The 13,423-nt window shown below is 36.2% G+C and overlaps 1 protein-coding gene across 1 annotated transcript; it reads left to right on the forward strand.

The window, feature by feature from the left end:
* The first annotated feature begins 6,977 nt into the window (after positions 1–6,977).
* Positions 6,978–13,038, forward strand: LOC136209861 (probable protein phosphatase 2C 47). Its single transcript, XM_066001467.1, has 4 exons — positions 6,978–7,603; positions 10,399–10,593; positions 12,033–12,238; positions 12,374–13,038. Exons 1-4 carry the CDS (start codon positions 7,418–7,420, stop codon positions 12,930–12,932), a joined length of 1,146 nt encoding a protein of 381 aa, XP_065857539.1. The 5' UTR covers positions 6,978–7,417; the 3' UTR covers positions 12,933–13,038.
* The last annotated feature ends 385 nt before the right edge of the window (positions 13,039–13,423 follow it).

Here is a 13,423-nt window from a genome sequence, read left to right on the forward strand (position 1 = left end):
GAGGTGTCTTCAATGGAGGTTTGAAGGATATGGAGGAGGTGGAGAGGATTTCTCAAGGTGAAAGCTAAGAAAATTACAAAGATAAAAGATATCTAATTTACAATAGAAAAGTTCTATTTATAGTTGTAGCTCGGGCCCTCTTTTTGACCTATTTCGTATCCTTGTGCAGGTGGGAAGTCATGGGACCTATCGTGGAGTCGTGGGGTCAAAACTGCTTATTTTGACCAATTCCCGCAGGTCAGCTCGCCGAGCAGGGCGCGCTGCTCGGTGAGCTGGCCCCCAGCTCGCCCGAGTAGGCCCCTAGAGGCCTGCTCGGCGAGCTGGCCCCTAAAGGCCTGCTCGGCGAGCTGGCCTAAAAAGGTCAGTTCGACGAGCTGTTTTGCCCTACACGCTTCCGCACGGTTGCTCGATGTTCCACGATGTAATTTTCGCCCGAATTTATCCATGCGCATGCACGAAAACTCCAAATAACATTAGTCTCGAGGCTAAATTGACCCGCCAATCGCTCATTTTGAGCAAACGCTCCGTTTGGTGCGACTTTTGGCGGATCAATTAGCTATAAAAGATAACGGAATTATAACATACATGCCATTTTGGCCTTATTTGCCTAAAATGATAAAAAAACGAGCCTAAACAACAAAAAGTTAATAAAACATTTCCAATTCCTAACTAACTCACACAAAGGCATATAAATGCGAGAATCGCTCGTTTATTCATGAAATAACACTAAAAACCGTCCTAAAACCGTACCCAAAGATAGGGGTTTTTGACCCCTATCAAACCTCCTCGAACTTAAAACTTTACTTGTCCCCAAGTAAACTAAAAAACTAAACCCGCAATCACAAGCGAGCTAGAAAACCTCCTGGTTTGACTAGTTGCTTGACACAATTTCGAGCATCTGTAATTACATGCATTCGGAAATACAAAGTAGAGACACGATATCCAAAAGCCGCATTTCAATTATCATAGGTCATATTTTTAAGAAAAGAATACATGTTTAATTAAACGAGTTTAAGGGGATAGCTAAGTAAAACACCTCACCATAGGTAGTTCACTCAATTCACACAATTTTGGTGGCTAAAGTGTTTACTCTCGGCTTATGTTCTTGCTTCGGATTACGTTGACTTTGCACGTTCATCCGAGTTCCTCTACTATGCTACATGACTCCGATGATATCAAAAACAGCCTCGAATTGGGGTTGTAATGTGGTTAGAAGAGGGTTAAAGGTGCAACAAGGGTTAATAGTTCTAGCGCTAGAAAAACAAAGTTAAAATGACTTTAGTAATAACAAGGGTTAATTATTATCTTTTTTTTGTATTATTCTTTTTTTCTTGAGACGTTTTGATTTTAAGAACTGGGGAATGAAGTTCTCCCCTTTTTGTTCGCCTCTTTTCTTTTTCTATTTTTCTTTTTTTCTTTTTCTTTTTTTTTCTTTTTGGATAGTGATGCTCATTCACTTCTTAGCCTTTTGGCTCGCTACTATGATGCCATAAACAAAGATAAAGCGCTAGAAGAAAACAAAGGCTCGATGTGAGCTTTGCAAAAACTAGGGTTAAGTAACAAACCAAGTGATGGTTTGCAAAAATTGGGTTAGGAAGAAAGAAAAATCTACAAACTACAAAAATATAGGCTCAAAGGGGCTTCCTAGAGTGGATGAAAAAGAGAAAATAAGGTAAGGAAAAGGGTTAATTCTAATGAGGCTGATTCGTCGTTTATCATCTCAAATCAGTGCATGTAGGTTCAACACAGTATTAGGTGCAAAATCTGTAATCCTTCCACAAGTCAAAGCATTCACACAAAAATGTCAAGAAAAAGAGCTTTTTGATGTTCGCTCTTAGGCTCAAATTCAACTCACAATTCTTTGGGTTTCAATTTTATGTTTACTAGTTCTCCCCAAACTCAAGTTTAACATCACATGTCTTCAATTCTTAAGTTATCTACCTAAGTAATGATTTTAGCATTTCTTCAAAAGTAGGGTCTAAATGCAAACTTTAGCTCATGCTTTTACAGATACAAGGATTGTGTCCTACATCTAAACTAGTTGTCATGCAATTTAAGATTCGGTTCTCAGTCCTCAAAAACAAATAACGAAACTTTAACTTCGGATAGAGTGTACAATTCTTAGGATTATAACGTACTAAAACAAATTAAAATAAAACAACGCGACACGAATTTTCATTTTTTTTATTATATTTTTATATTTTTTTTACTCCGTTCGGGATTTAAAAATCCCGAAATGTTGCTTATCGCGGCCGAACTGCGCGGCAGTGCCCAGCTCGCCGAGCTGGGCCCAATTTTATTTTTTTTTTCGGGAAGAAATTTTTTTTTTCCAGCTCGTCGCGAGCTGGCAGGCAGAATGTCCGAAAAAATAATTTTTTTTTTAAATTTTAAACCCGAACATTTAAAAAAACGTAAAAGAAAACTAAACAACTAAACTAAAAGATCAATGTATAATCTAAATAAAATAAACCTGAAAAGTTTTATTAAAACTTGGGTTGCCTCCCAAGAAGCGCTACGTTATAGTCGGTGAGCTCGACATAGAATTCCCGTATAGGTGTATGCTGACATTCGCGTTAGGAATTCAAATTCCTGAATAAATAATCCGTACATGCAAAACGGATTATCAGTTTCAAATAATTTTAATGAAAACAAAGGATCAAATTTAAATAAATTATGAAAAAGTTTAGTTTGCTCCCTTTTTGATTCTCTAGGTAGATCAAAGAGAATGAAAATTTCTGGACATGGAGCAAATCCGAACTCTTCTATTTTTGGATTCTTCTCTAGAGGCTCAATTTCAACTGATTCTTCAATTAATATTGAAACTTTTGGTTTCTCATAATTATGGATCAGTTCTTCATTGTTAATGGGAAAAGATATTACCTTATCAACCCGACCTACCAAATTGGGTTCTTTAATTGATTCGTCCGCGGTTGAATCAACTAGGATCCCTTTTTGTATGCATAAATTTTTAATTGAGGCATACAAATCGTGAGTTTGATCTTCGTGAGTAGATATAAAGTTAAGCAAATGCGTAATAGACTCCTTATTTCCATTGTTTCTAGCCATTTTCTCAAAAAAGAAGAATCATTAAAAATAATAATAAAAATTAAAAACAAATATTCACACAAAAATATTCACAAAAAGTATAAAGAATTATATATGAACAAGTATAAACGATATAAACAAGGAATATTCACAAAAGAATGCCTAAACTAACAAATCAACCTTTGGTTCGATATTGCAGAAGAAATAAATCCCCGGCAACGACGCCAAAAACTTGATGCGCCTCCCATAAAGGAGACTCACTAAGGGATAAGTGCACCCCGTCGTTATCAAGTAATAAAATTCTGGAAAGTCCAGGTATCGTCCACATGATTTATTTCTGCAAGTATCAAGCTACTTGGTCTCAGGTGTTATCTAGGCTTTGGGGGTTTTGAGTTTGGTTTTTCTTAAGTTAATCTACTCCTAGCTAAGTTATCTAATTCTAACTAAGTTATTCTATGCCTAATTAAGTTACTCTACCCCTAATTAAGTTAAACTACTCCTAGGTGATCTATTACCAATGTAATTATCCGAAGGAACATGAAGGGATACGATGATAATGAAAATAGATTATTTAGACAAACGGAATTAAAACCTAATCTAAGTCACTTGTGTCCGAGGCGATTAACCCTACCTATCCTCCTGAGGTCCCTAGTTCGTGATTCCCTTGTAAGGCCGAAACTAGCTCTAAGGCTTAGCAATTTGGGCTTAATCTTCTATAGGGTCGTCAATCCTATAGGCACTGACTAGGTCAGATTCAGCTCGCAATATGTGCCAACTTAATTTTGGGATTATTGAATGAGTTAAACCAATCAGATAAAGCGTACGACAAAGATTAAAGCAATAAAACAGTTGAATAAACAAAACTATAATATATATCAAAGATGAAAGTATTGTCACGAAGATACAATGAGCCTAGGATTCATAACATGGATCAGAGGCTAGATAGAATATAAAAGGAGAAAAATCCCTTTCAGGGAACCTGTCTACCAATGCAGGCGTCTTCCTAGGACTTAAGGATGGAGCTTGAGCAATCCTCGGCGAACGGAGCTTCGGAGGTGTCTTCAATGGAGGTTTGAAGGATATGGAGGAGGTGGAGAGGATTTCTCAAGGTGAAAGCTAAGAAAATTACAAAGATAAAAGATATCTAATTTACAATGGAAAAGTTCTATTTATAGTTGTAGCTCGGGCCCTCTTTTTGACCTATTTCGTATCCTTGTGCAGGTGGGAAGTCGTGGGACCGGTCGTGGAGTCGTGGGGTCAAAACTGCTTATTTTGACCAATTCCCGCAGGTCAGCTCGCCGAGCAGGGCGCGCTGCTCGGCGAGTTGGCCCTTGTAGGCCAGCTCGCGGCGAGCAGGCCCCCAGCTCGCCCGAGCAGGCCCCTGGAGGCCTGCTCGGCGAGCTGGCATAGCCAGCTGGGCGAGTTGGCCTAAAAAGGTCAGTTCGACGAGCTGTTTTGCCCTGCACGCTTCCGCACGGTTGCTCGATGTTCCACGATGTAATTTTCGTCCCAATTTATCCCTGCGCATGCACGAAAACTCCAAATAACATTAGTCTCGAGGCTAAATTGACCCGCCAATCGCTCATTTTGAGCAAACGCTCCGTTTGGTGCGACTTTTGGCGGATCAATTAGCTATAAAAGATAACGGAATTATAACATACATGCCATTTTGGCCTTATTTGCCTAAAATGATCAGAAAACGAGCCTAAACAACAAAAAGTTAATAAAACATTTCCAATTCCTAACTAACTCACACAAAGGCATATAAATGCGAGAATTGCTCGCTTATTCATGAAATAACACTAAAAACCGTACCCAAAGATAGGGGTTTTTGACCCCTATCAAAAGCCTCAACCAATCTTTCTCCTTTTTCAATGCGGGAATCCGTTTATTCCTTCCCCCAACACCATCCATTTGATTTGCTCTTTGCTCAGACCTTCTACCCTAACGCCACCCACTTTCGATTGTGTCGTTACACTACCATTTGTACTTTTTAGAGAAAGTTGCTTTCACAACGTATAAATAAAGTTAAACTTTTAGCCACAATAATACAAGATCGATCCTAAGTTTGTCACATATAATCACAATTTTTTTTTTGCCTAAAATATAATATGATATCATTAATCCGGTTACAAACAACATGGTAAAATGCGCAAAATTAATTTACTTTATAAATAAATTTATTTCGAATGTTCGATGTAACAGTCAAATAATTGTCAAATCAGTTTATTTAAATTTCTCGTTAAGGTAAATTCTTCATTTTTTGATTCTTTAAACCATTAATCTTTTATTTGGACACATTAAACTCCTTATCATTTTCTTTGTCACATTAAATCATTGTTTTTCAAATTAATTATATATGAACATCCAATTTAATTAAAATACGTTAACCATTTGATTTGGGTTTGAAATTATATTTTTTTTAGATTTTGAAATAAGGTTTTTATACTTTTTCGTATATCATAATACATATCAAAAACTACTTTCAAATGGTGTAAAGTACAAATTTCATACTCGGTTGAAATAAGTAACACTTTCTTAACCAAATTTTATGTCAAAACTATTTTTTTTGTCAATAAAAAACTTAATGTGACTTAAAATAAAAGATCAGAAACTTAATATATCCAAATAAAAAGGAGTAAACCACTATTTGAGTCTCGACCTATCCAAAATTTTTTTATTTGATTTTTGATATATTATTTAGTCACATTTGACCCTGATCGTATCCAAATTGGTGAAATTTCACCAAATTTGGATGAAGGTTGAACACAATTGTTATCCTATTGACACGTGACGATGTTTTGATACTTAAACTTGATAAATTTTAATTTAGAGATCTGTTTTACAATTTTTTTATCTAATTAATTATTTTCATAAGAAAATCTACGTGGTAAATAACGTGTCAAGTCCATGTGTTAAAATACCAAAAAAAATATCACCACATGATGAAGGACATGAGCAGTCAGCTCTAGGCCCCGACCTTGTCCAGAACCTATAAACAATACCCCTAAGCAGGGTGTTCCAAAGAGATAACTTTCTCTCCATAGTCCATACTTTTTTTATCTCTTCTGCCATAATGTATATGCTAACTTGATCGTCAGAGTGTCTTTAGGGGACCTCTCTCGCTACAAGTAGCGACTCCTATCGACTCCAAGTTTGTTTCCTCATCACCACATATTAGTGTGGTAACAATTTTGTCAGGTTTTCATCCAAATTTCACCAATTGAGATAGTTTATGAGTCAAATGTAACCAAATATGTCCGTAACCAAATAACAAAATTTCAAATAAGTCAAGTAGGGATGACAACAGATAGGGTACCTGCAGGTAGTGCCATCCCAATCCCAAACTCTTAGCCGTTTACTTTTTAATTACTCGTATCCATCTCATTACCCTAACATGTGTACTTTTTACATTCCATACTCGTCTAATTTAATTTGCAGATACCCTTACCCGTTAAGAATCAATAAATAAAACAAAAAATATTATAAATTTGAGAAAGTATATATTTAATAAAGCATTCATCTAAAAATTGAATAAATTAAATTTTAATCAATAAGAATAAAGTAACTTAACGGTATCATTTAATAGTTGAAGAACAAAAGATTAAGGTTCAAAATCCCACATCTTACGGTTAATGATTCATCATATACCAATCTTATATCATTTTATATAGAGTACGAGTAATCTCATTAGGATCAGTGCTGGATACCCGCAGATATAATAACCGTTGCCATCTAAAGTCAACCAATAAAGGCCTCACATTGCTTTTTGCCTACAAAAGTACATGATTAATGTGATCTATCAAGTTGTAAATCATCACTTGATGAGACAAATTGATATTTAGTGTATTAAATGAATGTGTAATTAATTAACCAACAGAAAACAGAAAGTTCTTGCCACGTGTCAGTAACCCATTAACCCATCTTCAATCCTTACAATGGCTTCCGAAAAAGCTGGAATCCCCAGCCACACACTTATAAACTTTCTCTTTCCTCTCAATGCCCCTCCCTTCCCCTACTTCTATGCTTTGCTTTTAACCTCGTTTCTTCCCTAATCTACATTTCCGATTCCCCAATCTCAATCTTCCATTCTTTTTCACCAATTTGAGAAATTCAATCAATTTCAATCTAGGTTTTGTCGTTCATGTGCAAAAGAACAGATTCTTTTTTATTTTTTTCTGAATTGAATCTTGGATCCAGTGCCGTACTTGGGTTACAACAGGTGGGCGACAGCTAATTTTTTGCTGTCTTTGGTTGGGACCTAGGGATTTTAATTTACCCCCAAATTTGGTGGTTGCTTTGATGATTTATTTTTGTTTTAAATTTGGGGGTTTTTGTTTTGGATTGATTGAGAATGGATTAATTTTGGAGAATGGCTACTGGGACTGATGTATCGCCTCCTCAGATTCCAAGATGGGATGGAGGGTGTAGTAATAATAATGTTATGGAAGATGTTAATGATGAAAATGAAAATTCTGCTCTGTCTAAAACTGGGAAACCTCCGAGAAATCTCTCTTGGATGCGCCATTGTAGCAGCTCTGCTTTTTTGACTGATAATGTGAGTTTCTCTCTTTAATTTGATTGTTGTTTTGGGCGGAAACTCGTCTTTAGTAGCGTTTTTATGCTTTGTGTTCGTGTCTGTATCCTTTTTCGTTTGAATGCTATTTTATGAAGGGTATGTTCATGTTCGTAGTTTGATTATAATCTGCCTAGATGAGAAACTCATATACAAGAATTAGGCAATTTCATCAAAGAGAGGGATTTTTTAGTGATTTATATATCTTGTGAATCTAGATCTTAATTAGATTCTTTGAGCATAATGTGAATTTGATATCTAAAATTGACCCAATTTGCTAAGGTTAGGAATAAAATTGCTTTTGATTGTTGGTGTTAGCGGTAAAATTTCTCTATTTAAACGTTAGGAGCAAATTGCTCTTCGTCATGGAACCAATGTAACTAAAAGCTCAAGCTGATAGTTAATATTAATCTCTGACACACCCCACACGCAAATGCCCCTTGGGCTTGCAGTGTGTTGTGCCCATCTCTCCATGTGTTTTTAATTCCACAAATTAATGAGGTTGCCAGGACTTGAACCCTCGAACGTTTGGTCCAAACGGCTCTGATACCATGTCATGGAATCGATTGAACTAAAAGCTCGAGCTGATAGTTAAGATCCAATCATATATCTTATATTAATTTCTGACGACGGTAAACGTTAAGCGTTTGACTAACAACGTGAGTTGCTCTCTTTAATTTAATTGTTGTTTTGTTCAGTTTCCATTTATGTTAAACGGGCACTCCTCTTTTGTAGTGTTGTGTTCGTGTAGTATCCTTTTTCGTTTAAATGCTATTTTGTGAAGGTTATGTTTTAGAAATAATAGTTCCTAGTGTCCATGTCTCTGTCCGTGTCGATAGGTTTTCATTGATTATAATCTGCCTAGATGAGAAAATCATATACAACATCTCTTTAATTTGAATGTTGTGTTGTTCTGTTTCCATTTATGTTAAACGGAAGCTCCTCTTTTCTAGCGTTTTTACCTTTTGTGTTCATGTTGTATGCTTTTTCGTTTGAATGCTAGATTATGAAGGTTATGATTTAGAAATAATGCTTCCGGTGTTCATATCCGTGTTCGTATAGGTTTCTATTGATTATAATCTGTCTAGATGAGAAAATCATGTACAAAGGTATAGCCAATTTGATCAAAGAGAGGGATTTTTAGTGATTTATATATCTTGTAAATCTAGATCTTAATTAGATTCTTTTAGCACAATGTGAATTTGATATACCTTATAATTGTCATAAGAAGTTAGATGTTGGGATACATCCCGTCTGGATTGTGGTGTTGGGATAGAAGGTCTGAGCAAGGAGTGGTTCAGAGACGTATCAAAGAGGGAGCATTGATTGATCTCCAAAAGATATTGAGAAATTACGTGGAAGCTGTATACGAGGGCCTTAATTTTATATGCAAAACACCTAAAAAGTATCAACTGAGCACTTTTAGAACACCAGAGAGCACCACAAGTAGGGTTGTAAATGAGCCGAGCCGCTCATGAGCGGCTCGGTGGTCGGTTCGATAAAAGTTCGGCTCGATTTGTAAACGAGCCGCTCGTGATCAAAATTTACTGGCTTGGTTCGTAAATGAGCCGAGCTTGAGCAGGCCAAAGCTCGGCTCGAAAGCTCACGATCAGGTTGGATTAGAACATTTATGAACAAATTTTAGTTTTGTAGAAAACTATATAGTTTTGTGTTAGTTGACAAATATCTAAACTTAATATTATTTCATTTGTTATTAGATGAGTTGGTTCACAAACATAATAAATGAGTAATAGACGAACTATTTGTAAGAATATTGTTTATTTATTCACGAACTTTGCTTGTGAGTTTGTTTATGTACACAATTAAAGAGCTATTTGCGAGCAAACTTCATAAATATAATTAATGATTTACTCACAAACAATTCATGGTTAAATAATTTTCTTAATGTACCACGCTTAAAGAGGATTTTGGGCTCGAAACAAGTTCGAAGCTCGGCTCGAGCTCGTTTATTTTCCAATGAGCTGAGCCGAGCTTGAGCAACCCCAAGCTCGGCTCGGGCTCGAGCTAGTTAATTTTATAGCGAGCGAGCTTGAGTAGACCAAAGCTCGGCTCGGCTCGGCTCGATTACAGCCCTAACCACAAGTACTCCCTTTTACTGAATTCTGGATCTGTCATTGGAGCGACCCTAAGGTATGAGACTTGGGGTTGGAATGGATTAAATTCCACGTCGGAAATGGAGAGAGTGATTGAGACTTATTAGTAGACGAGTTTTAAAGCTCTGAAGTTTAAGGTGTTGTATTTAGGCCATCTACATCGTATTGGTCAGGTTGTTACAATTGGTGTGTACACGATTCTCCACGTACGATATGTGGTTCGGGGATGAACTAAGTGGAAGCTAGTGGGCCTGTTACGACTCAGTTCGGAGTCGGTGACACCAGGGTAGAAGACCTGGGCAAGAGGCATCCCTAAAGGATGACGATGAGAATATGAACGAAATGAATCTCACATCGGAAAGGAAGATAGAGTGGATGGATATGTAAACTCGTTTTAAAACTGTGAGGTTTAAAGTGTTGAATTTGAGTCAAAGCACATAATATCAGGTAGTATTGGTTCCTACGGTTTTTATTTTGGTAGGAACCCGTTATAATTGATCCTGCTTGTAACTTTGGCTCTTAATTGCCTCATTTTATATGTTAGGTGTAAAATTAACTTCCGAGTATATTTTACCCTTATACCCTTCCTATATTTAAGATATAATGTATAGTGCAAATTATGAATTTGAGCTGAAATGATTTGATTTTCTCATATTGGAACAGGAATTGGACATAGGAATCATAAGCTTGAAGTCACCATCAAATGAAAATCCTGGTTTTTTACCTATATTTCGCTCAGGAAGTTGGTCTGAAAAAGGACCAAAACAGTATATGGAAGATGAATTCATTTGTGTGGATAATCTATGTCAACATCTAGTTACTGCTACAAATTTCCCTGCTCCTTCTGCATTTTACGGGGTGCGTATTTATCGCAGTTACATTCAACTCTGAAATTTCATTCAATTTCATTGGATTTCATTCAATTTCATGTGATTTCATTCAATTTCAATTGGTTTCATTTGATTTCATTCCATTTCAATTGATTTCTATAAATTTCCCTGCTCATGCTGCATTTTACGGGGTGCGTATTTGTATTTATCGCAGTTACATTAAACCCCGAATTTTCGTTTGGTTTCACTCAATATCATTCGTTTTCATGTGATTTCATTTGGTTTCAATTGATTTCTATAAATTTTCCTGCTCTTGCTGCATTTTATGGGGTGCATATTTATCGCAGTTACATTCAACCCTGAAATTCCATTCGATTTCATTCAATTTCATTTGATTTCATTCAATTTCAATTGATTTCATTTGATTTCAATGGATTTCTATAAATTTCCCTGCTCTTGCTGCATTTTATGGGGTGCGTAATTATCGCAGTTACATTCAACCCCGAAATTTCGTTTGGTTTCATACAATTTCATTCGATTTCATGTGATTTCATTCAATTTCAATTGATTTGATTTGATTTGATTTAATTTCATTTGATTTCATTCGATTTCAATTGATTTCTATAAATTTCCCTGCTCCTGCTGCATTTTAGGGGGTGCGTATTTATCGCGGTTACATGCAACCCCGAAATTTCGCTTGGTTTCATTCGATTTCATGTGATTTCATTCAATTTCAATTGATTTCATTTGATTTCATTCGATTTCAATTGATTTCTATAAATTTCCCTGCTCCTGCTGCATTTTAGGAGGTGCGTATTTATCGCGGTTACATTCAACCCCGAAATTTCATCTGGTTTCATTCAATTTCATTCGATTTCATGTGATTTCATTCAATTTCAATTGATTTCATTCGATTTCAATTGATTTCTATAAATTTCCCTGCTCCTGCTGCATTTTACGGGGTGCGTATTTATCGCAGTTACATTCAACCCCGGAATTTCGTTTGGTTTCATTCAATTTCAATTGATTTCATTTGATTTCATTCCATTTCAATTGATTTCTATAAATTTCCCTGCTCATGCTGCATTTTATGGGGTGCGTATTTATCGTGGTTACATTCAACCCTGAAATTTCGTTTGGTTTCATTCAATTTCATTCTATTTCATGTGATTTCTCATCCAATTTCATTTGATTTCATTCGATTTCAATTGATTTCTATAAATTTCCCTGCTCATGCTGCATTTTATGGGGTGCGTATTTATCACAGTTATATTCAACCCTGAAATTTCATTCGATTTCATTTGATTTCGTTCAATTTCATTTGATTTCATTCAGTTTCATTCGATTTCATTTGATTTCATTTAATTTCATTTGATTTCACTCGATTTCATTTGATTTCACTTGATTTCATTTGATTTCAGATTTTGCAATTTCTCACTAATGCCATTACACATTCTATTTCTTCAGGTTTTTGATGGACACGGTGGCGTTGATGCAGCGTCATTTACCAAAAACAACCTTCTCAATTTTATTGTTGAAGATTCACAGTTTCCTACCGGTGTAAAAAAGGCGATTAAAAGTGCATTTGTGAAGACAGATCATGCACTTGCTGATACTAAATCCGTTGATAGTTCGTCGGGAACTACTGCTTTGGCTGCTCTTATCTTAGGAAGGTAAGAAAACTACAATCTACCTTTCGATTTCGTTAAGAATAACCGTATAAAAAGCACCCTTCGCTCGAACTTTTGTGATCGAAAATGCACGTATGTTGTTTGTTTTTTCACTCTATTTGATTTGCAACATTGCAGAACTATGCTCATTGCCAATGCTGGCGATTCTAGAGCGGTGTTGGGAAAACGGGGACGAGCAATCGAGCTGTCTAAAGATCATAAACCGAGTTGCACCTCCGAGAGGCTAAGAATTGAGAGACTTGGAGGAGTTATATATGATGGTTACCTTAATGGTCAATTAGCCGTAGCTCGTGCACTTGGAGATTGGCATATCAAGGGCTCGAAAGGTGCGAAAAGTCCCTTGAGTTCGGAGCCCGAGCTGGAGGAAATTAGCCTAACCGAAGAAGACGAGTTCTTAATCATCGGGTGTGATGGATTATGGGATGTAATGAGCAGCCAATGTGCAGTAACAATAGTAAGAAAAGAACTCGTGACTCATAACGACCCCGAAAAATGCTCAAAAGCGCTTGTCAAGGAGGCTCTCCAGCGCAATACATGCGACAATCTAACCGTTGTAGTGGTCTGTTTCTCGCCTGATCCGCCTCCTAAGATCGAAATTCCGAGATATCATAGGAGGAGAAGTATATCAGCAGAAGGATTAGACCGTCTAAAAGGGGTCTTAAATACCGGAATATAAATCATGTAACCTAAAACATAATCAGATAATAGTACAAAACGCAACCCGAAACTCGAAGGTCGAAACATATAACCGTTTTGTGATCAAATAACCATTTTTTCCATTCTATTTCGAGTCAATTTAATCCAAAATGCGCGAATTGACTTACCGAATAATGTTAAAAATGTAGATATTATTTGACCACGGAAGTCGCGTTCCGACCTGTCAAGACGGGATGATTTGTACTCCGAAACTAAAAAAAACGTTTTTTTTTTGAAAATGTTGTTAATCTGTTGCCTGCTGTAAATGTCGAGTTTTGTGAATTTAATCTTAATTTGTATCTATAGTTTGTAGCAGTGATTGATTATTCAATTGTTGCATTAATTTTGGTAATTTATTGGTAACGTGTATGATATAATGCAATAATTTGTTACGTTTTGAAGTTCAGTAGTCATACTGTAAAAATAAGTAAAATTCAGTGACCATAAATGTAATTTACCCCTATAACACAA

Source organism: Euphorbia lathyris, chromosome 10 (genome assembly GCF_963576675.1).
Source record: "Euphorbia lathyris chromosome 10, ddEupLath1.1, whole genome shotgun sequence".
NCBI classification, from domain to species: Eukaryota; Viridiplantae; Streptophyta; class Magnoliopsida; order Malpighiales; family Euphorbiaceae; genus Euphorbia; species Euphorbia lathyris.